At 40.7% G+C, this 25,444-nt stretch overlaps 1 protein-coding gene across 1 annotated transcript in view; it reads right to left on the bottom strand.

Annotated features, from left to right (window-relative positions):
- Positions 1-2,180: 2,180 nt before the first annotated feature.
- The window catches only part of LOC118495055 (solute carrier family 12 member 9-like), a 43,551-nt gene continuing 20,287 nt past the window's right edge, over positions 2,181-25,444 (bottom strand). The window contains exons 4-8 of the mRNA XM_036001313.1: positions 13,651-13,843; positions 7,549-7,723; positions 6,087-6,233; positions 3,740-5,270; positions 2,181-3,371 (exon numbers count right to left, since the gene is read on the bottom strand). Coding sequence (XP_035857206.1) covers positions 4,306-5,270; positions 6,087-6,233; positions 7,549-7,723; positions 13,651-13,782 — 1,419 coding nt within the window. The 5' untranslated portion in view covers positions 13,783-13,843 and the 3' untranslated portion in view covers positions 2,181-3,371; positions 3,740-4,305. The remainder of the gene's footprint in view (positions 3,372-3,739; positions 5,271-6,086; positions 6,234-7,548; positions 7,724-13,650; positions 13,844-25,444) is intronic.

Here is a 25,444-nt window from a genome sequence, read left to right on the forward strand (position 1 = left end):
GGTCAGGTTCTCGTTTGTATGTTATCTACCAGATACATGCACTGTTATATACTGTATGTAGCTTGTAGGACTATTTCATTAGTTTCCACCCAGTTGTCACAGTACTCAAAGGATAATGATGAACATATCCAGTCCAAAGAATTTGCCTGCAAAAGCCAGCACTGGTTGCAGTCTATTTATGATGTATGTTAGGGCAGTACACACTGAAGTACACTCTGGCTGAGCATCACACACACTGAGTTCATATTCATGAAGAAAATGGAGCTGCAGTTTGACTGACATCATTTGCACAAGCCTTAAAGCTTACGTGACACCACTAAGTGCTATTTTCTCTGCGATTGCTGTCATCAAGGAGTAGAAATACATGTACATACGTACTTTAATGTACTGGCTGTGAAGTAATGCAATCATAGTGTCATGCTGCTAAAAACCCAGTAGATGTGTAATCACAGCAGTCCCACTTTACCAGGTGAACTAGAGGTCGCCCATTGACAGCTTTGTTTAATCAATGCCTCATTCAGCAGTTTAAACTCTTTCGTTCTGTAATCTGAATTTGCACAGTGCACACAGACGTTCCGCATATTGGTATGCAAAGATGATTCGTAGGAAAAGCCAGGGGTCTGTTTGGCCTCTGATATCCTTAACTAGTAGCCTAATCAGTGTTGGTGTGACCAAAAACCCCACCCTCCTTTCCCTCCAATCAATCTGATGACTCCAACAGTCTGTGAGTCACGTAAAATGAAGTGGATCGGAGGATGCAGAGAGGGAGATGAAATGGAAAGTGTGGTAGAAATTATAAGTGATGAACTGTGTGTGTGTGTGTGTGTGTAACCCGTTGGCACGCCTAGTGGTTAGGGCTATGACACATGGTGGAAGTGACAAGGTAGTGACAAGTTTCCTTTGATCAGGGCTGCAGACATGACCGAGCAGAGTTTTAGACTTGGAGGCACTCAGCCCTGATGGTCTTCATCTTTGATTATGTCTAACACACACACACACACACACACACGAAAACCCCTATGGGTGGGCGGTTCTTCTCCTCTGCCACAGCCACCCTCCTTCCTTCCTTCCTTCCTGTCACCATCTCTTTTTTTTTTGTAGCCTACAGCTTTTTTGTTTTAACAAGCAAACACTTTGAATGGAAAAAGTAGTTCTGAGGCCTAAAGTGCATGGAGAGAAATTTGTGTCAAATATTGGGGACAAATGTGTTTTTCATGATCCACGAATGAAAAACACGATTTACAAAGTGTTTGACGATTTGTGAGTATATGTTCATGTACACATATCAACACATTTGAGTGATAATTGAGCAGAATTAAATGCATTGCCACATTATCACAACTACTGTTAAGAAACAGTTTAATCAATATTGAAATAATAGTTAAATTATCTTGATAATGATTTTATCTTCAGTTACTAAACTTTGAAAAAAGTTATGGATTTAAACCACGTGAATAGTCTGTACTTATGATGCAAGTACCATTTATTTTACTGTTAACATGACACAATCCCATCATAGTAAACATCATGTTTTCTGTTTCTTAAACAGATTGTTAAATTGTTTTTTGGGGGGAATTTATATTTATGTTATATATGTATACACACACACACACACACACACACACACACACACACACAAAAACCTCTCAGAGCTGGTGTCTTTCTCTCAGTGATAAATGTCAGCCTCCCTCCTCCTGAACAGATATCGACGGCTATTTGGGCTTATTTCTCCAATCTGTTGTTCACCTCAGAGCGGAAATGGAATCCATTTCTGCCTGGTTGGGGGTGAGGGTGACTGTAGGACAAGGCAATTTGGCTGGCTGGCACCCTCTAGTATCTCTCGTCGTCTAGTCCTCGCTGCAGAGCTATCTTACCCCCTATTTCCAAAGTTTACCTCACACAAACAAGTGTGGCAGACACAAAAACCCTCTTCTCTCTGCTCTGAGACACACAAACCAGTCTTCAGCTGAAATGAAACAAAGTCCGGACGCCCTGAGCGGTTGTTAAGTTTGATCTGGCTTTTGCAAACAATCTCTGAGGGAGTAAAAAAGAAAAAGAAAAAAGGACATGTAATACAAACTTTTATTTTTTTTCAGTCAAATCAGTTTCCATCTTGAAAAGTACATATATATTATCAGCAGGAAATCAAACACTGAACATTTCATCTCTCCAACAAATGCTTTTTTTTTTGCATTCCTGTGAAATCAAGGACAAAGATTGGAAGAAATGTAGCGTCAGTGGTTTGGTGAGGAGTGTGGTGTCCAAACAAGACCCCTCTTTGGAATTAAGAATGATCCTATTAGTCCACAAGTAAACATATATCTCATTTCAAACACAAGGATATCAAGGTCTAAATCCAAGTAAATCCTTCAAATATGGATCACAGATTGTCAGGATGCATCTACAACTGAAATAATCTACTTGTGGAGATGTTAGAGACTTAAAATTCAAGATTTTAGAGGATATAGATTGCATCAATGTGTCAAGGATACTATTTGCCACAAAATGCTACACAGAGATGATTTAAGTGATACTAGGTAACTTTTGATAGAAGAAATATATCCTATTTGTTGAATTTATAAGCAGTAATACGTACCTTTCTCTATTTACTACACTCAGGGGTTTCGTTGTTATTATATTATGATAGATATTTCTGTGCAGTTGATATTACTGAGTCAGTTCAGCAAAGGGGACATAGGTTCACTTTAAATGTTACAAATACTTTGGGAAATGCACCTCAGCATTGAGGCAGGTGAAGCAATGTGGTCACTAGTGAGTAAAAACAATTCAAAAAGCGGAGTACCTAAAATACATAAAAACAATCAATATATTATTGTGGATAATCACAGTAGTTATTGGCACTGTAAACATGTTTAAGGAGTTTTGGAGAGACGTGCAACATGCACTCTGGCAGAGGAAAGACAAAAGTGCATTTGGAAAAAGAGGAATGTCTTCCTAAAATCCCACATAAAATTACTTTTGGAATAAAACTGATATAGTAGCACCGTCGTTATTATTGTACTAACTGTTTCCTGTGTTCTAAGTTCCTAAAATGGAAAAGCAGATTTCCTGCAAATGACAGGTGTAACACAGTCCAACTTTCTGTCCGTGATGGAATGAGTCCAAACTTTTGCTTCCTAACTAGCGAGGCACTTTTTGATCTCAAGGCATATGAAATGGTCATTTTAAGGAATTTGAGCAGCAGCACACCACGAAAACATTTCAAGAAAAGGAACAAGGGGAGTCAGAGAATACTTCAAATTCAGGTTAGAATGTATCAGGAATTAGACCGCTCTCTCTATCGTAGATAGATGAAGAAGTAGGTCTAAGTGATGGAGGGACAGAGGCGGATTGGCAATCTAAATGTTCCCCTGGGGGTAGAGCTGGGCAATATATCGATATTATATCGATATCGTGATATGAGACTAGATATCGTCTTAGATTTTGGATATCGTAATATGACATAAGTGTTGTCTTTTCCTGGTTTTAAAGGCTGCATTACAGTGAAGTGATGTCATTTTCTGAACTTACCAGACTGTTGTAACTGTTCTATTATTTGCCTTTACCCACTTAGTCATTATATCCACATTACTGATGATTATTTATCAAAAATCTCATTGTGTAAATATTTTGTGAAAGCACCAATAGTCAACACTACAATATCGTTGCGGTATCGATATCGAGGTATTTGGTCAAAAATATCGTGATATTTGATTTTCTCCATATTGCCCAGCCCTACCTGGGGGCCTGACCATTTGATACTGCTTTTGAGTGGCTTGTGTTTGGCAGGTTGTAAATTTGTCTGGAAAGTGATTAGCTTTACTTGGGTACATTCAATCAGTCTGATTGTTTTATGTGTAAATTGCAACAAGGTTGACATAATAGTTCAAAATCATGGTGCCTTCAGAAGCTTGATGGGAATACCAGAACTACATGCTGACAACACAAAAAAACGAAAGAAAGGTTAAATATGTAGCCAGTCAGGATTTTTGTGATTACCAAGTATTCATTTTCAATATTCTAAAATAGGCTCTAGAGCTATAGTGCCAGATATTGTGTGAGGCAGTGCAGGTGGTATCAATGAGTCAGCAGTGACATCACTGTATGGGTTGAAATTTCAAGGGCTGTTTTCTCTTCCCCAGTCTGTCGTTGGGTGGAGAGGCCAGTGTCGGGGCACTGCTGAGGTCTACAGTAATGCTGCACTAGGAGTGGTCCACACACTCTCAGAGAGAAGCTTCTGCTAAACTCAGCAGCCCTCAGCAATCGAAAGGAACACTTCCCTGAATGTGTCAGGAAGGGGATTGTTCAAAGGTCAGTGGTGATGACAGGTGTGACACCGTGGATGAGCAGCGTGGGGCCCAGGTCCTGAGTCAGCAGGTCCAGCTGGTGCAAGTAGGTGGTGTAGCGGCGGGTGTCAGCTGGGGGACGGGGTAAGTACAAGAAACGCACAGCAGGGGCGGGCCGGGCCGGGTCCAGGATCAGCTTATTGACAGCTGACAGGTAGTCATTAGACAGGCGCGTGGCGTTGCTCGGGAAGCTATTAACGTAATCTTCATCGTTCTCCTCTTCTTCATCTGGTCTCTGCTTCTCCTCTTCTTTAGCGCTATCAAGGGATTGCGACGACTGTTTCTTGCCCCACTCGCCCTGGCGCTGCCAGTGTAGCGCCACCTGCTGGTCCCACGGCACAGAGTAGACCTGAGCTTTAATTCTCAGCTCTTTCAACAGCTGGCCCAGCTTCTCCTCTGAGCCTCTCACGCTCCGTCCTTCCTCCACGCACAGGAAGAGACGGAGCGTGGCTTTGCGCCAGGCTCTCACCATGTTGAGGATACACGCTAGCTGTAGCAGGAACAGAGAGCAGGTATCGACGTAGCTACTGCTGTCCGGGCGCAGGAGGTTGACCGGCCAGACGTCAACGTACACAGCTCCCTTCCCTGGAGAGGAGGAGGGCGGCGAGAGGACCTGGGCTCGGTCAAAATCGTTGAAGTATCGGGCAAGCACCACATTCTTTAGCATCTTCATGGCGTCAGCGATGATCGCTACATACTCCTGGGGTCCTAGAACCTTCCCGTCCCCGAATTCACCATAATCCTGTCTGTCGCTGGACCCCCGCAGCGAGGCAAAGTGGAAGAGAGGGGGCTGTTGCTCTAGCTCATCCAAGGAGCCCGAGGGATCTCTGGGCTGACTGGTACAGAGCGACGGATCAATCAGCTTGTCCTTTGGAAGACAGTCGTCATAGAAACCAAGGACGAGGGTGTTAGGACGCATCCCACCTGAAAAGAGAGGAAGGCGGAGAAAGGAAAGATGAGACTGGACCATTTGTTACAATCTAATACAAATCATTTCTTTATCATTATCACTGATTTTGTGAGTTGTTAAGGACAGAGGTTCAGCCATTTTATCTGATGAAGTGAAAGTAAGAGACAGATGTGAAGAAGACCCTGGAGTGAGAACTGGAGGGAAGCCAAAGAGAGATAAGAGAAAGGGCTGAAGAAAAGAAGTTGGACATCATTACTGAAATAAGTTAAAAAATCTGTTAGAATGGAAGTGCTGAAAGGAGTTTAACCGTAAGCCCTGAATAAAGTTGAGGTGTCAGTTTCAGTGTAAGCACTGAGAGAAATTGAAATGACAGCTGGATCAGAATTACTGAAAACAACTGAAGTGGCAGTTCAAATTGAAGGTCTGAAAGGAGTTAAAAAAAATAAAAAATCAGCCAGCCCAAAATCCCTGCCTGAAAACAAGCTGAAATACATAAATTATAACATTTAAAGCCATTATGAGTAGAATTTGAACATTTACAACTTTGACGCCCCTAGTGGTCATAGTGAGATAAATGGACTGCACCAATTCTAACCAGGATTGCCTAGTTGTTCTACAAACAAAGATCTATGCCAACAATAAAACTTGGAAAATGCTATTATCACATAAAATACCTCACATAGTGGCTTTAATTGTATTTTTAGTACTTTTAGTAAAACACTAAAATCTCAGATCACAGCCCACAGCTGTAATCCCAGATATCAATGCAGGCTTTCAAATGTCTTTATTGACCAACAGGGACATTTTTGTGGTGATGTGGTGACACTGACCTAGTCCAGAGATGAAGAGTAGATGTTGGACCCCATGACGCACAGAATCGGCCAATGTCAAGTTGACAAAAGATTTGATGTTGAGATTGTCCACCAGAGACAACCAGGAGTCATACTGGGACTGCAGAGGGTCGGACGGTAGAGTGTCTGGGAAGGTGGAAGAGAGGGGGGAGAAGAGAGAGAAAGATGCAAGCACAAACGACAGCGTAGACAGAATGTGAGACAGAGAGAAAAATACAGGGCAGCACAAACAGGCAGGCAGGTGATCAATCATCCAGAAAAACATCAATATGTATGTAAAGTGCAATCTAGAGGCCACATCTGCAAGTTTCACAGACAATTCCTGTGGTAGTTTAAGTTGTGTAAGGATCTGTTCAGACTTCTAACACTGTTGTTCCTGTGGGTACGTCTTTTTTGTATTCAGCTTTAATGCAAACAGTTGAGAGACAAGTGAGAGAATAAATGGATGGACTTAAAATGGAGTAGCTGGGAGTCCTTAACAACACCCCCCCCCCCCAATGTAATTATGTGAATGGTCGTTGTTGTTTTTTGCCTCATCAGAAGGGCTCTTCAGTGGATAATGAACATATCATTTTTTTCCTGCCTGTAAAACACTCAAGAAGATTTGGATTCTGAAGACTATTCAGGGCCAGTCCCAGTCTCCCATTAACACAAAGCCCCCCCCCCCACCCCAAACAAAGTCCTCAAAAGACAAAGAAAACAATCAATGACCCTGCTCTTTTAAACTCTGTTAGAGTGTGCCTCTGCAGAAAAGAAAAGGTAACTCCTCCGGAGCATTGCATGCGTGATTACTTCCTTCGAAATAAAACAGCAGCAGATTAGCCGATGTCATAGAGAAAGGTCTGGCATGCTAAAAAGGTCCATTAAATGATGCACTGCTCACTGTGAAACAGGGACGCACTTTGCCAATTTGTACATATTCTTTTACTACTTATACAATGTTTTGAGAAGACAGACTCACAGCTTTTTTGAACCGGTCCTGAATGAAAACATTTAAAGTAAAGTGGCAATGTTACTACTGTTTCCAGTAAAGACGAGTACAACAATTTGCTTTTAAAATTCAGCAATAATGTTGACAGTCAAAAAAACAAGCTTTTAGTCTTGCCATTGCTGCCTCTTAATATCATAATAATGTTAAATTATCCAAAAACTATATCCCATCACCATCCCTAATTTGTTTTGCACATAATTAATAGTCACCCTGTCACACTGTGCTGGATTAGATATGTAATGGTGCAGAAGTAAACTTTCAAGCGCTCCTGATGATCTGATGAAACACTGTGTGGTTTCCTGATCGTTCACAGGAGAAACAAGTGATGTTTCGGAATGTTTCAAAGTAAGAGTCCGCTCCATCATGACTGCTGAGTGTTAAGTAAATGTAATATAACAAGTATCATAGCTGAACACAATCAGAGACTTAACAGTGGGTCGGTGTCCTTACTGAGATCTCCAAGCTGGACGTGTCCCAACACGTAGAGGCCGCTCTTCTTGATGTCGTTGACGAATTTGATGAGGCCCACACTGCTGCGAGGGTTAGAAACCATCAGCAGGACCTGAGGCCTCCAGAACTTAACATGGTCCTTCCTCACGTCCAGCATCAGCAGGTACTTACGCACCTATAGGAGAGAATTGGAAAAGCGTTGTTTATTGGAAAGTGTTATTTTTACCCCCAATCCTAGTTCTTCTTTAACCCCGTGGTCCATACCAGTGGACTCAAGTGCCATTCATTCACTCAAGTCATGTGTGTAGCGTGTAGTTCCCCTTAAGAAACAGATGTCTCTGCAGTTATCTGAGACTCAGGCTCAGAACTTAAGTCCACTTTATTTATGCTCCCTGAAATTCATTTCTGGAGGTGATGTAACTTACACACACATGCAGTCGAGATTTCTTTGCATTACCTTTTTTAATTTATATATGTAAGCCTACGGATTTGATATGTTCCTTATGCTTGCGAAATTACAGCAGGCTTGTTACGCTCATGCTATAGATGAGATAATTCACTATAATGAATTTCACCTGTTAGTTTCAGGAAGTTTACTATGTGAAATTCGTGGCAACACAACGATGATAATAAAAATACCACTGAAACACCTCTTGTCCTCTTACAAATGAAAAGTTGAATTCATAGGCAATAAAACACACCCTCGCTCAGTTCATACACTCGGGTTCTGCTACTACTAGGTCTGGTATGACCAGTAGCCTATGATGGCTAATGTTAGCAACTGTATATAGATATTGCTGTTGAACTGACATTATTGAGTTTATGACTCTTCTTTATTTGTGCTACTGTTACACTACATTTTAACATGTCACAGATGAACATTTCAGTCACTTTATCACAAAAGTAAAATAAGAGGTAAATACAGCATGCCATTTTTTGTAATGTAATTGCCACTGTTCAGCAAAAGATACATAGGCTAAAATAATAACTATAAGGTGGAAATTTAAAATATATACAATGCCAAAAATAGGTTACCAGTATGGATCATAAAATATATCAAATATAGATACATATAGACCTATGTATGAATAATATTAAATTTGAAGTATAGATACGAGGGTATGATTAATTCAGAATGTTCATGATTATGTCCATGATATTGCACATAATGTCCCATTATTGCACTGAGTGTAAGTCCCATATATCAGTTGTAAAGAGTTGAAATGATGAAATAATTCAATACGATGTAATCCAGAGAAAAAGAAAAAAAAGAGTTAGACCAAACGAACAGCGCAAAACTGGAGGCTGGAGCCAACCCAGCACCAATGGCTCTGCTGTCCATCTCAGGTCTTTAAGTCTCCGACGCTGAATATCCTGTGTGTGTGTGTGTGTGTGTGTGTGTGTGTGTGTGTGTGTGTGTGTGTGTGTGTGTGTGTGTGTGTGTGTGTGTGTGTACCTCTATCTTATATGTATGCAGGTGCTGTTGTACTGTAACTGCACATACTTCTCATATGTAAAAACAAATAACATCTCTAATTAACATCCCATTAGGATGTGAGAACTGTGGCAGGGACCGAATGAATTGTGTGAATATATTTGTTTGCAGATGTCAACATGTGTATATACATGCGTACATATGTGTCAATCAAACCGTTATTGGTAAAATTGTACCCATCAGTGATTGCTAATGTACGCTTAAATGCTAGTGTGCATCAGTTTGGATTAGGATGCACACTATAACACAAGCATCATTAGGATTCTGACAGTGTGTTGATGAGGTGGCATGAAGGTACCATTGAGGAAATGTAACCAAGTGGAACCAAACATCAGATCTAAACCTACAGCCTACTAGGAATGATTAACACTTAATTTATACCCTCATTGGAATTAATGACTATTAGCTCAGTGATGACATCACCATGTCAAAGCTGCTGCTTACACTGTCGGATTCAGAGATGAAGGGTAGCTTTAAAGGATAAATCTGTGTTTTCATGGCTTTCACACTCTCTACACTACATGTGTTGAGTGGTCCTTAAAGTGGCACGAGTAACACTGTGTTAGTGTTACAAGAAAGTTGGGGAGAAAGTCATCTCTGATGTGAGCAGATGGGGGGAGAAAGTGGAGCCTAAAGCACAAGCCAATTAACACTGTAGGCCTTTTTTGTTGCTGTGAGAAACACCTGCTTAAATGGAAGCACGTCATTTGAGAATGATTAAAAATACTTTAAAATTACTTACATTTGAAAACACTTTAAGGGTGTGTTAAATAGATTTGCGGTAATGATATGAAATTGTAGGAAAAATGACACTCTTATTGTGTTGCAGCTCTACAGTGCCTGACAAAAGTCTTGTCGCTTATCTAAGTTGTAGGAACAACAAATAATAACTTGACTTGTAGTTGATCAATTGGAATCAGAAATGGTTTATATGAAAGGCAAAGGCTTCTGGATTATGCTTATTATACCAAAATAAAGTTTTGTATCATTCAATGAGTTTTATCATTGAATTAGGACAGAAAGGTCAGATTTGGCTTGGACAAAAGTCTTGTCGCATACAAAAATACAGCAATGTACGGTAGAAATTATACTTTATTGTGAATACACAAACATGCTACAATAACATCAGAGCATACGTAAAGTCATGGTGCCTTGGGAAAAAGAAAATGAGCTTGGAGGACTACATCCATACGTCTCGGCAATGACTCAAATAACGTATTGATGAAGTCATCTGGAATAGCAAAGAAAGCAGTCTTGCAGGACTCCCAGAGTTCATCAAGATTCGTTGGTTTCATCTTCCAAGCCTCCTCCTTTATCTTACCCCAGACATGCTCAATAATGTTCATGTCTGGTGACTGGGCTGGCCAATCCTGGAGCACCTTGACCTTCTTCGCTTTCAGGAACTTTGATGTGGAGGCTGAAGTATGACAAGGAGCGCCATCCTGCCGAAGAATTTGCCCTCTCTTGTCGTTTGGAATGTAATGGGCAGCAATAATTTGTTGATACTTCAGGCTGTTGATGTTGCCATCCACTCTGCAGATCTCTCGCACACCCCCATACTGCATGTAACCCCAAACCATGATTTTTCCTCCACCAAACTTGACTGTTTTCTGTGTGAATCTTGGGTCCATGCGGGTTCCAACAGGTCTTCTGCAGTATTTGCAGCAATTGGGATGCAGTTCAATGGATGATTCATCAGAAAAATCAACCTTCTGCCACTTTTCCACTGTCCATCCTTTCACCAAGCTGTGGGCCTTTGCAAATGCAACACACTTTTTTAGTTGTCTTCTGTTTAATGCTGGTTTGTGAGCACTAATTCGGCCATGGAGGCCACTGCGTGAGAGAATTCGACAAACTGTTGTTATAGATACAGTGGTTTCTGGTGGCCAGCCCAGAAAAAGAGCTGGCCCTGGACTGTCGAAGCAACAAACGGTCCTCTCGAACAGTTGTCTTATGGGGTCTGCCTGACCTGGACTTGTCATGAACTTCACCAGTTTCTTCAAATCTTTTTCTTATCCTTTCCACTTGACGTTTGGATACATTGAAGATGTCTGCCACCTTAGCAGCAGACTTGGTCTTCAGGCTCTTGATGATCAGCACTTTGATCTGTGGTTGAATCTTTGGCATGTTGTGAGAGGTCAGGTTGCACTTCACATGAAGGTCTGGTGTGCTGGAGTTCTTTTTATACACACCCAGGAATGTGTTAATTACAGTATTTGTCACAGGTGAAACTCTAATCTGTGATTGGTTGAATCATATAAAGACACGACATATAAAGACACGACAAGCATGTTTGTGTATTCACAATAAAGTATAATTTCTACCGTACATTGCTGTATTTTTGTATGCGACAAGACTTTTGTCCAAGCCAAATCTGACCTTTCTGTCCTAATTCAATGATAAAACTCAATGAATGATACAAAACTTTATTTTGGTATAATAAGCATAATCCAGAAGCCTTTACCTTTCATATAAACCATTTCTGATTCCAATTGATCAACTACAAGTCAAGTTATTATTTGTTGTTCCTACAACTTAGATAAGCGACAAGACTTTTGTCAGGCACTGTACTTAGGGATTTAGCCTGAAAAGAACCAAAGAATTTGTGCCGATATTGACTGCCTTGGCAATACAAGTTTAGCTCAAGGTCCTGAATCTTTGTGTGGCTACACAGCCATCAATCAAAAATGAAGATGCAACAATTTCCAACATTATTACCATCATTATCACCATAACTGTTTCCATGCTTGCGTCCGGTAATTGCCGTACAAAATGCAAAAGAACGAGGCCCCAGAGGCGAAGTCCAGCTGCCTCCACTCATCTAATCATCTGTCTCTCTTTATCTCTCTATTTCCCCCTGTCTTGTCATCCATCAGCCTATCATCATTTCTCTGTCGCTTCAGTCTCATCAATCACTTAGTTTCTCAATCACTAACCCCCTCTTGCTGCTTATATTCTGCCTCTATTCTTCCCTCCCGTGATACCATCAGCATTCCTTGCCTCAGTTTGTCTTTTTCTTCATTCTCTTTCTCTCCTAAACACTGTTGTCAGCCGCCTGTTATCTTCCAGTGTGTTTTTTGTTGCGAGCTGTTGTGTCTCCTGTCCCTGCTTCAATGTCACCCAGTTGGCACCCTGCCACACTGGCTACTGCTAGAGGGTGCAAGAACGGTGCATGTAAAAGATATGTACATGCACACACTTGGCCTCTCTTGCTAGGCCTGTTAGTGTAATCATGTAAATCGAACTGGGCGTCCTGCCAGGGGTGGGTTTAGAAACTTTTAAATGTGGGGTCAGACTGGAGCACAGTTTTAAAGAAAGGAAGCCCATTTGTAAAATCAGTAAAAATGTGTTGTGTGACGCATTTAAAGCCCTGGTCCTTGGCAATAATAAACTGTACATTAGGAATAGTAACATTGTTGTAAATAATGAATGCCAAATAAACAACTACTTAAACAAAATAATATTAATAAACAGCTGCTATTTGTAACTCCAAATAGCATAAACCCATGGACAGATTATGAGACAATGGGCCCAGGACACAGACTTGTAAAAGGCCCCCCACCCCTGCAGTACTACATCCAGACTGAAAGAGACATATAACGACTACAGATGATTGTGTGGTTCTTTGTGGTTGTTTTGCATCTCTTTGTGGTTGATTTTCCAACAAGAAATGTTAAGAGCCACTTCATACAGGGGCTCTGGTCCCGTGGCCCAGTAGGCCTGTTCACTAATACATCCATGATACTAATAGGCCAACTACCCATCATCTTCTCTGATAGACCCTGATCTGGTGGCCAATCAGATTCCTGCTCCTAGCTGCTGTCTTCCGGTTGAGAGAAACAGTAGAGAGACGGAGGAGGAGATGAAGAGAACAGAAAAGGGAAGGAGGGAAAGGATGAGAGCCTCAATAAGTTAAGTGGTTGTAATAATGTTCTGCCTCCTGACAAGCTGCTGGCAAACCCAGCCACCCTCACTCTCCCTGCCCATAACCTCTGCCCACAGTCTTGGCAACGGTTCCCCTCGTCAACGGGCCCTCCTGGCAACAGCGTCCCCTCTCCTTGAGAGCAACAGACTCACCAGATAGAGGACATGGAGAGCTGGATGATGTAAAGCTGTGTGTGTGCGTGTTTATGTTTGTGAGTATATGTGTGTGTAAGAAATGTAGAGAGCTTTGCTGAGGGGGACGAGGTGGTGTGTGTGTGTGTGTGTGTGTGTGTGTGTGTGTGTGTGTGTGTGTGTGGTAGACCTGATATAAATATGATAGATAGCTGCTGTAGGAGTGACAAGGCAGTGTTGTGTGTATGTGTGAGTGTGTTTGTCTGCTAAATGCTAAGTGCTTGGCTGATGGAGAGGCAGCAGAGATCAGTCTGTCTGTGTGTGTGTGTGTGTGTGTGTGTGTGTGTGTGCGTGCATGTGTGTGTGCGTGTGTGTCTGTGCGTCTCTATAAACCGGATAGAATGATTGCTTGGCAGAGGTACAGGCTCTTGTAAAGCTATGGGGATGAGATTTTAGTTGCTCTAGTAATGACAAGGCAGTATTGAGTCTGTCTGTGTGTGTGTGTGTGTGTGTGGTGTGTGTGTGTGTGTGTGTGTGTGCGTGCGTCAGACCTGGTGGAAAATGAGAGCCTGGCTGATGTAGCCCCAGCTGGAGGTGGGACTGAGGTAGTGAATCAGCAGAAGCAGCAGCAACATGAAGGCGATGCTGGCCGAGGCGTAGATGGCGTTGATCAGAAACATCATGACGGCGCAACCTACGATGCCCAATGCGCACGTATGCCAGGTGAAGTAACGAAAGGTGGGCCTAAGAAGAGAACAGGAGAAGTAAAGGTTAGGGAGCAATGCTTGCTTATATATTTTGCAGTTATTTTAATGTCAGATGACTGTGTATGGAGTTGTTTATATTCTGTTAAACCTACAGTCCCTCACACTGCAAGGGACATCACTTCATTCAATAACACAAGGAAACAGAATGTGCTGAACTTTATAAGTAAAATCTCCTTACATTGATTTTTACACTTAGGGGCAGCACAACAAGCTGTGAACATACATATTATCACCTTATCAAGCTGATGTGGTGAACGCGTTAACAAACAGTGGCTTATTTACACATCTAGCAGACAGACAAACACTAGCATTCATCCTCAGGGAAATATTTGGCTCTTCAGCTGCTACTGTAAGACCTCTACTGTATGTTCACCAGCTAGTCGCTAACTTTATCCGTCTGCTGGTGGGTGCTGGGCATGGAGTGCAGAGTGGGTTTATTATATATAATATAAAATAATTCTCTCTGGGTTCATCACAACGAGTGACTCCTCTCACATTATAGATAGTAATTTGATCCATTATTAATATAAAAAATATTGATTATAGCAGCTTTAAAGTCTGTTGATCAATTGTCACTCCTTTTGAAGGTTTGCCCATTGTTGCCCATGGAGGTCTGATGTGTTTGGTCGAGACTTCAACTTATTAACAGAGAAATGTCTTACCAACTCCATTTATGATGTGTCAAACATTTTCTTTATATATATATATATATATATATATATATATATATATATATATATATATATATATGGGATGTATATATATATATATATATATATATATATATAGATATTCAGGTTGTCCATAATGGCTTTGGGATAGTTGTTTGCAAGTCGATATATAATAAATATTGAATTGAGAATTTGCATATTGAGAGTTTGCTATATGTTTATTGTTCATGTTATTTGTTATTCTTGTTTGTTTTTTATTTAATTGTTTCATGTTTGAAATAAATATATAAAACTAAATGCAAATTTCAAATGTGATGTCTTTTTGAGAAACAATTATTTATCCCTGACACCCTAATTAATATTGACATCTTGTAAACATGATCTGTCTCGATCTATATAGACAAACTAAATGACTTTTTGATATTGCTCTACAGTTTTGACTATAATCTGGCATTTTCCATGTAATAAAGTATGGACATGGTCCTTTTAAGTACATGTCATAAACATGTTATCAACGTGTTATAAATGTGCTGTGTCTTTGTTTAAAGTTCTTTAGAGGGTATTATAAGAACATCCTTATATTAGCGACTATCTCACATCCAACACCTCTGAAGAGGCACTTCCCAAATGTCAGCTCTTAGACTGAGAGAGATTTAACAAACTACAGAGGATTTCGGTGAAAAGGGAGCTGAAATAAAATCAGATTCTCCGAACATGATTATCCATCCACTGGGTTCAAAAAGCTCATGAAACAGGAATGTCATACTAAATTAGTAAGGTCTAGCAAGAGCAAAGAAATACATATCAGGAAAAGTATTACTGCTTACTGACCTTATTCCCACGCTATCAAGTCCATTTTTCAGGAAGCAATGGCAGATTTTTTTCAGTCAGATCCAAAATGATCTTTATACTTTATGATCCCCTTCTTTTAGTCTGTAAAATTGGGCTGGCATGTGTTCATGTTAGGATTTCATTGCATGAAAAAGTCAACTTGCCATCAGGAGGGGTTGACCAAGACTACTTGAGGAGTGGTCAAAAAAAAACAATTTGTGTCGAAAATGATAATTCCCACTGCTTGTTGAGACAATGTCTCAACAACTATTGGATAGATTGCTCTGAATTTAATACAGATATCCATGGCGTGAATCCTAATGACTTTGTAATCACTATGGTGATCCCTTAACTCTTCATCTCGTGCCATCATCAGGGCAAATTATTTTGTCCAGTACTTTTATGACAAAATACCTGCAATATTAATGACATTCCCATCAGTCTCAACCTCTTTGTGTTTAGTGCTAATTAGCTTATGTTAGCATGCTAACAGGCTAAATTAAGATGGTAAACATTATACTTGCTAAACATCAGTATGTTAGCATTGGCATTGTGAGCATGTTAGCATGCGGATGTTGGCATGCAGGTCAAACGCCACTGTGCTTAAGCACGGCCTCACAGAGTCACCGGCTTCACTGTAGAGACTGGAAGTTCTTTATTTGAAATGTGTAAGCGCAAAAGCAGCAGGTCTTGGGTGCCAGACTGTTTGGGCGCTTCCAAATGCACCTGCTATTTTGGTTCATGTTTGTAAAGCAGTGCAAATGCAAAAAGGCTGGGTGGAGTGAAATATATGAGTGTTGTGATTAGTAAATACACTCTCAGCCAGTCACGTCACTGTCTCATCATCCTGAAACAGCTGAGCCAATCACAGTGATGCATGACGACAACAGCTCAACAAACGTAAAGTGATTGCCTAAATCATTTTCTTGTTTGGATGTTGCATAGCAGCACGATGTGAACACACATCACACATCTGCAGCCAGGGGCAAATGGTGTGGTGTGGTTTTTTTTTAAACAATTAATTTGATAGAATAAAGAAGAAAAAGTCTGGTGAAGCCGTTTGTATTATCAATCCGTCGCTATTTTAGTCCCAATTCTACTGTATCACATTGTAATGGTCACAACTTATCTTGAATGTGTCACAGCAGCGTTGGCACCGTAATGCATTTCAAGAATAAACATTTTTTTCTTTTTTGAGCTGGAGATGAGGCTGTGACGAACAGGATTAATGAGCTCCGATAATCCGATGTCTCATGCATAAACAACAGAATACAGAGTTATAGCTGACCAGTCTGATGTTTGTGTGACGAGGGTTTCACCATTTTCTGAAATGTGTATTCTCAGTGCAAAGTCTAAGAAACATTTTCCACCAGAAAAACAAAACTTGCTTCGCACTGCCTTATTCGAATAAAACTCCCAACTGTTTGCGCATCTCCTCCCACCTGTGCAGCGTGAGCTCTGCACATAATACTACACAGATGGGCAAAGTGAATTTCAAGGTCAGGAAAAATTACCAAACTGCTGTTTTTGTTTATGTTGAGTATCCTCTAGGGTCTAAGGTCTGATGACTAGCATCTTGTTTGAAACAAGTGAAAGGAAGATATGAGACTGTGTGCATCTTATTTTACTTACAAAAAGTAAAGAATATAAAATACAGCAATGTCATAAGAGTGAGTGAGCCATCTGGAATACGAACTAACTTTCAGCAACACTGAGGGAATCTTTTAAAATAGCTGCTACGCCCATGGAAGAATTTCATTTGTCTGGGTTTCACTGGAACATTTCAGTGACACATGATGGTCCAAATCCCCCTCTCAGAGACCTTTCCACCTTGGCAGAATACAATTCTTTAGGAAACACTGAATACTCTTAATACATGCTTTAAACAGGTGCCATTATTATGCGCATGATTCTTTTAGCCTCTGATTCCTGTAGGTTTTGTGTCTGTTGTTTTGTTTTGATATGTTTTTATGATGTCATCTCTTTGTTTATGACACTTTTTTATTTTGCTGCCCATCTTGACTTCCTGGCAGACGAGATATTGTATTTCAATGGGACCTTTCTGGTTAAATAAAGGATAAATAAAGAATGAATGAATACCTGTTGTTTATTTATAAATTTGGGGACTGAAAATAGTGAAACTTAAAGGCAAGTTACAAGGCACAACATATCAACTATATAAGATGTTTAAAAAATAATAAATAAAACACCTTTTTAATATCATATTTCTATATTAAATACATGTTCTGTTTTTGTTGAGCATGCCATTGTTGTCAACTCATCTTTATTCAACTCAATGCTAATTTCTGCACATTCTGTTCCTGATCCTGTGTCAGTGTTACCGAGGCTCTACTTGTGACTACTTGCTTTGCTTTTGACATCATGATTTTTTTAAACCCATTGCCCCATACTGTCTCATTTTCAAACGTTTGTGACTGATGCTCCAGTGGTCCATGCTGCAGCTATCTGGTTTCTTTGTACCACTGAGCCATACCACTACACTACATTTACTACAACTACTACAACCACTGTAAATTGAATACTAATCAACAGTAGTGGCAGCTGATGTCATACATGCAAACAGACTCAGGAGCAGGCAACACACCATTTCCTAATGCGTGACTGCACGGCAGTAACCAAACAAATATGGCGTTAATGGAGTTGGGACAGGAGCAATTAAAACAAACACCACACATCAATAATAAGCTGCCTCTGCATACTGCTGTAGACCTCTCAGTGTTTGGGTGCATAAGCTTGAATTCATATATGAATGAGTGCCTGAGTTGTATTCCTTGCACATACAGTATGTACCCGTCAAAATATACTTCCATAAATGTGTGTGCCATTTAAGTGTACATTAGCTGAAAGGGTGTTGGAGTTGGGAGCTACAGTACGCAGCGGATGAAGCGCTCACATATTTAGAGGATCATGTAATTGAACCCAATTTCCCTGCAATAACTGCAGCCGTGTGGATAAACAGCCATTAAATAGTCCCAGCTGTAATTACACATGCAGCTCAAATGACCGACTGGCTTCCTCCTCGGATACACTAACAGATTTAGACTCAAGTAACCGCTGCCGAACACAACGCAGCAGAAAGTAAAGGAAAGTGCGAAAGTATCCAGAGGGCAGCAGGGGGTGAGAGCACAGGATAGTAAATTAAAAGAGAAACTATAGAAACGACAGATAGACAGCCATTAGCCCCATATTGGTCAAGTTTTCTTCATTGATAAGGGAGGAGCAAAGAAGTTTAGACGAAGAAGATGAAGCCTAATAGCTTGATGATCCTCTAACGTTGCTCCAGCAACATTTTTGGTTCTTAGTAACATATATGACAACTATGCCATGGCATTTGGTACAGACATTCATTTTCCATTCAGGATGAATTGCAATCACATTGGTGTTCCTCTGACCTTTCATCTAGCTTCGCATGAGCCTCAGCTCTACTTTGTGTTTTCAATCAGCAAATGTTACTACGATGATAAACATGGTAAACATTACCAGTTAAATATCAGCATGTTAGCACTGTCATTGTAAGCATGTTAGCATGCTGACATTAGCATTTTGCTCAAAGCATTACTGAGCCTCCTGAAGTTGAAACATTTACTTGTCAGTTCTCTCTGATGAACAACCTATGTAATTGATACACACAAGTATGTTTTGGCTTTTCTATGCAGGAATGTCTTCTTACTTATTGACTTACTGTTTTAGATCGCTGCAGACTGTTTTAACGTGGTATTTGTACTTCTCACCAACAAAGGGGCCGAGAGCAAGACTCATCATCATGCTGTAGTTGTCCTTTCTGAGCAAGATATAAAACTAACTCCAAAGCAATACACCCTCTCTTGACCCTTTAGTTTCCTTTGGCATACAGCATCACACCGGCTGGGATGCTTAACATGAGCCTGCTGTGTGGAGTTTACCGATGTAAACAGAAGATTTATGGCTCTTTAAAATTCTGTTGACTCTGCCATTTGGTTAGTTTTATCTGACTATTTTTAGGCATATACATTCTAGACAAGTTGCAAAAACGTACTCTTGTCTGGGTGGAAAGTCCTCAGAAACAGCATTTAGATCACATGGGACACTTAAACTCACCACTGAATGAACTGATGAAAAAAGTTAGATGGCTATCAGCTCTTTGAGCCAGAGTCGGACATGTTTCATTGCAGGTTTTACTGAACCTGTTGAGTAAATCCTCCCACGCTCAGTGGAATGATTAGCCTGGTTGACACCAGACCTTTCTTAGCTGTAACTGAGAGTGGCTCTGGGAAAGGTTCATTGACAGTTCATTTCCAAAGGGGCGTCACCAACGGACGCCGCTCCCTGGGCGCATTGGATAGTCCAACCAATCAGACCAACGATCCGGGTGACGCTGCTCTTCGGTAGCCGTCATGTTGAATGTAAACAAAAAGCTGCTCGCTGCTCGCCGTCTCTGCGCTATTGTCGTCGCGCAAAGCCCGCCTCAGCGGTTGTGATTGGTGCCTCAATTTCGGGGACATTGGAAATGGATTTGAATGGGCTCTTCGCCAGACTGACTTTCAGAGCAAATCTCAAATTTGCCAGAAGTTTGTCAGGGTTTACCCAGGCTATGGAATGATTTCGCCAGTGAGACTTTCAAAAGAAATAATAATAAAGCATATTAACTTGTTAAAACTCGGTAGGAATATCATATTTATTATAAGTGGATGACAATATCATCCTGACATATCAGCCCCATTCTAGCCCGTACCCACTGTTGCAGCGTAATGACCTACTGTCTTTAAACTTTGCTTTTATTTCTTCTCGACTTGATCACTTAGCATTGGCGGCGCCCACAATTCTCTCATCTTCTCCCTCTCTCCATCCGATTGGAGAGCAGGTGCAATTACGATAAAAGCTCGCACACCAGGTCCGCCTTTCCCCACCCACCTCTTTTGTCTGAGGTCCCTCTATCATCAGCGGCAATGGTACCTCCAGACAATCACCTCGCTCTCACCCCCTCTGCCGTCTCTCTTGTTCTCCAGCGACTGATGTCACTTAGCTGACACAGCAAAAGCACCCTGAAATAATCGCTGCCAATCAGTCCTTAGAGACATTAAGAAAAAGAAATGGATGAAGATGGAGAGAGGAGACCCGCTTTTAGCCAAAGACACGTCATAATTGAGGAAAGCGGGGACAGAACGTTATCCTTATAGTCCACATACACCACACACACACACACACACACACCACACACACCAACACACAAGGGGCTGCCAGGTTCTATAAGTGAGAGGTCAGAGAGTGTATGAGACGTTACGTCAGGCAGCGTCCCAACACTGGCACAACATCAGTGGAGACTGGACTGACCTTAAGAAACCACTTAAGAATTTAAGAAACCACTTGATATTGGATCAGCCTAGTATAACAGGGGAACCAATTCAGCTCAATGTAACTTGACCTACAACTACCTGAACACAACTGCATGATGGGATGAATCTCAAGTCATCTTGTTATCTGATAAACCTCAGCACAACATATCAAGAAATCCTGTCAACCGGTTTGATTTCAGGCACGCACCTTAATCCTCAACCCATTATCAAGTCATACCCATCCATTAACACATAATGATTCTCTAATAACCTATTTTCTCTCATCCATCCAGACACAGTTGATGATCCATCTGGATTTTTACACACTCCAATCTGTCAAATCACTCGGACTCATATTGGACAAAGGTCGGGCCGGGCAGAGGACAAAGCTTTTGTTTTTGGAGCTAATGGTTCAGCTGGTCAATTCACACATTATTACAAAGGCAATCAAGGTAGCTGCAGAGAATGCTGCTGTAATTTGGACATCACATGGCGCTGAGCTGGTAAAAGTAAAAAGAGTGTGTGTTAAGCCGCCAGTTGTTGTCACTCTACAGTTGCCCACTCTGACTGAATGTCATTGCCTGTGTGTGACCGAGTTCCACACTTTCCACAAACATCCTTTGGCATCCGTGTGCAGCGCTCAGTTGTGTCCTGAATCCTGGCCACTGACACTGTGATACCGTGTGTACATGTGTTTATGTGTGTGTTCATGCGTGTTTAAGCCACAAATACAAGTGTCGGTGCCCATGTAGCATCAGCAGAAGGACACACAGCACCCTCTGAGGAACACTCAACACAGCTGGAGCCACTGCTGATAAAGCTGCAGCCAACAGAAGCCTCCTCACACAAAACACACACACAAAGATAAAAAGGCGAACACACAAAAATAAAGGAAATGACTCACAAGCAGCACACACACACACACACACACACACACACACACAAAGCAAAAGATGCAGTTGCATTCCTTTACTCTCCTGTTACACTTTATACTTTTATACACGCGTTTGTACACACACACACACACCACACACACACACACAACACACACACACACACTTAACAAGCACACATCTTTTCCGCTACATCATAATTTCATTCCCTCCCCTCCCCTACACAACAGCTAATTTAAAGGAAAGCCAAATATTTCTGCTAAATTAGTTATGCTAATTACAGGCCAGTTCTCAGGGGAGAGACGGCGCTAAATGGCTTTTAATTCTTTTTGCCTGGAAAGAGACGTGGGAGAGATCCAGACAGAGAGCGGAGTGAAAGAAGCAGAGAAAGCAGACAAAAAAAATAAATAAAATAAAACCCACACAAACAACTACCGTTGAAATTTTCCCAGTAACACAGCAACAATGAACTAGCAGAATTAACAACTCAGGGGAAGGAGGCCCAAGCGGGCGGGCGGCCAGACAAAAGCTGCCTTATCAGCTCCAGGGGCCCCGGGTTTTGTGGCTAACTTTGTGTCCTGTAGCCTTTGCCAGCGGTCACACAGTGATAACGAGGCATGAGCAGATAGCACACAGCACTGTACACGGAAGGCACCAGAGGAAACACTGGGCGCTCGGAGTGTGCTGTACAGAAGTTAGTTACCATATTCTCTAACACTAATACTACAAAGCAGACATACTGATATACTGATGTTCACAGCGCACTCTTGTGGCTGTTGAAATTGATGGATTTTAACATTCTTACTTAATGTGAAATGATTCACGGTACAGCCAAAGTATAGCAACTTCATTAACTAAAAGCTGGTAAATGTAATTTTCCAAAACGTATCACTATTATTTTTAGGTGTCAGGTACTCAAAATCACATATGCACTTGGGATGAATGAGCAAATAATGGTTTGGGCAGGTGCAGGTGAATAATTGACTTATGTGCACATCCAAGTGACATTTGAATTCATTATTTCCCACAGGCGAGAAGCTTTTTCCTCACAATGGCCTCTTTATGTCAGCACGTTTTCATCACAATAATACAGCAGGTCTCTGAACTGAGCTCAAATGAGCTGCAGAATTGTAGATTGAGGAGATACCAGATTTAACAAGAGTTAATCCAATGTTAGCTACATGACAAGAGCTAACCCTTGGACAAGCTTTGGTTTGGTTGTAATTTGGCTGAACAGACCATTTGAGTATCATTCATATATATATATATAATATATATATATATATATATATATATATATATCTATATATATATATATATATATATATACAATATACACCACACACACACACACACACACACACACACACAGGCCATATTAAAAGGATTCTCTAGCAAATACACCCGTGACTTTTCAGAAATATACATTTTATCTTCCCTCCACCTGTGGACCAACACCATGTTAATACCGGTGCACATTATTTATTACCAAGTCAGCCTCAGCAGCGGCCAGAAGACAATAACACAGGATGGACACAGACTCGACTAAATGTCTTAGCTATGCTCAGTACAAAAATCACACATCACTGACTCCATATGACAAAAGAAGAAAGTCTGAGATCTGACGATGATCACTGCAGACACTGGCAACTCCTTAGTTTCCATGACTATCAGCTGTTGGGGTTCATTTCAGTACAGGGTCAAGAAACACCGACCTGAATTAGCAAAAGCGGGAGCTGACGTATACTTAGGCTGTTCCTTTGGATTCGGAGACAACTAGATGATGTTAAACTGTATTTGTCATTGTCAAACTGGGTCAAAATATACTTGGGCAGCTATTAATATACTTGGGTGTGACATGTTAGTGTAGCCTATGTGTGTGAAGTTGATCTGCTCATCTCTAGTGAAGACCTCTCTTGAGGTCTATTAGATCTTAAAGTGCTCATATTATGCTTTTTGGCTTTTCCCCCCTTTCCTTTATTGTGTTATATATCTTTTTGTGCACGTTATAGGTTTACAAAGTGAAAAAGCCCAAAGCCCCCCCCAAAGGGACTTACCATCTCCAACAGAAAACACTGTTCACAAACTGCTCCAAACAGCTCTATTGTAGTCCAGCCATTACTTCTGCAAACGTGCGTCACTTTGTAACACACGTTATAATGTTCGCCTAGCTGCTAGCATGGCACTCCCTCATGCTCTGCAACTGACTAGCTAGCAGTCCTTACTGCCCATGTGTGACTCCCAACAAATATGGTACAAAAGTGAGATGGCTCACTCTGTAGCTAAAACAGAGAGCTCAACACACAGGGTGAAAAGAGGAGCTGCAGCAATGTGCAGTACAACAAATATATGGTGTTATCTAAATACAATTATGAACCTGAAAATAAGCATAATATGAGCACTTTAAACAAGGCAGAATAAAAGAGATCGACCCAACAGTATCCGAAAACTGAAATATGCCATGTCTTTGCGCACACAAACAGCATAGTATTTGTGCCTGGGTTGCAGTGTACATTTGACGCTGCTTCCTGTCGATCACCTGCCACCAACAAAAATACATAATCAAAACATGTTGTCTTACAAACTGCACTGTCACAGACACACTGTTCTTATTCAGGCTTTCTTTATGTAGTGGGACAGCAGTTCTTTTAAAGAATTTGTCTCTGAATATTTCCCATCAATTATGAGACAAAATTGCTGATTAGATACTAGTATGATGAAAATAATGTACATTAGACGTAGACAATAGAATATGAGCTTAAATTAAATATATGCTATAAAGGCTCATTAAAAGAGAAAACATAAGAGTCATTTCCCCCAAATATATAGTTCCAGAGTTCACAATGGTTATACAGTACTTTTACCATGCAGCTTTATAAGCACTAAAAAGGCCTGAGTTGTGAAAAAGGACTGCTCTGAATAGGATATTGTTCTATTGGTCATCTTCCCTAAAATCTGACAAGAATAGTTTGGGATAAAAAACATTCTCTCTGTGCTTACATTTAAACACAAAGTAAAGAATAGCAGGTGAGAAGACAGGAGTTTCATTTCTCAGCCTTTCAGCGAGGTATTAATCACCAAACAGCTCCAGTAGAGTTGACAATTGTGGTCCAAATGCAACTATCAATTCAATCCACTAATATCATTATACAAAATAGTAATGTTGAATAAATCCCAAAGTGCTGAGAGAATCAAGAATCAAGAAGATAATGACTTTGTTTTCCAGATGTTCGTCTGGTGCTGTATCCTGGTGTCAACTAGACTTGACTGATGTGTCCTTGATGTGGAAAGAACGTTCTCACACGTCTTATGACTAATTTTCAACTAACACTGCAGAGGAATACATAACAGCAAACGCAGAGCTGCAGTAGAGCTGGGCAATATATCGATATTATATCGATATCGTGATATGAGACTAGATATCGTCTTAGATTTTGGATATCGTAATATGGCATAAGTGTTGTCTTTTCCTGGTTTTAAAGGCTGCATTACAGTAAAGTGATGTACTTTTCTGAACTTACCAGATTGTTGTAACTGTTCTATTATTTGCCTTTACCCACTTAGTCATTATATCCACATTACTGATGATTATTTATCAAAAATCTCATTGTGTAAATATTTTCTGAAAGCACCAATTGTCAACCCTACAATATCGTTGCGGTATCGATATCGAGGTATTTGGTCAAAAAATCGTGATAATTGATTTTCTCCATATCGCCCAGCCCTAAGCTGCAGGCTATCTGTTCTAACAGAAAATGTGAAGGATGGTGTTTAAAAAGTTTCTCTCCTCCATAACAAATAAAATCAGAAGCAGAGATGTCATGTCGTTTGAAATGTACTTTATAACCAG

This window comes from Sander lucioperca, chromosome 5, assembly GCF_008315115.2.
Source record: "Sander lucioperca isolate FBNREF2018 chromosome 5, SLUC_FBN_1.2, whole genome shotgun sequence".
NCBI classification, from domain to species: domain Eukaryota; kingdom Metazoa; phylum Chordata; class Actinopteri; order Perciformes; family Percidae; genus Sander; species Sander lucioperca.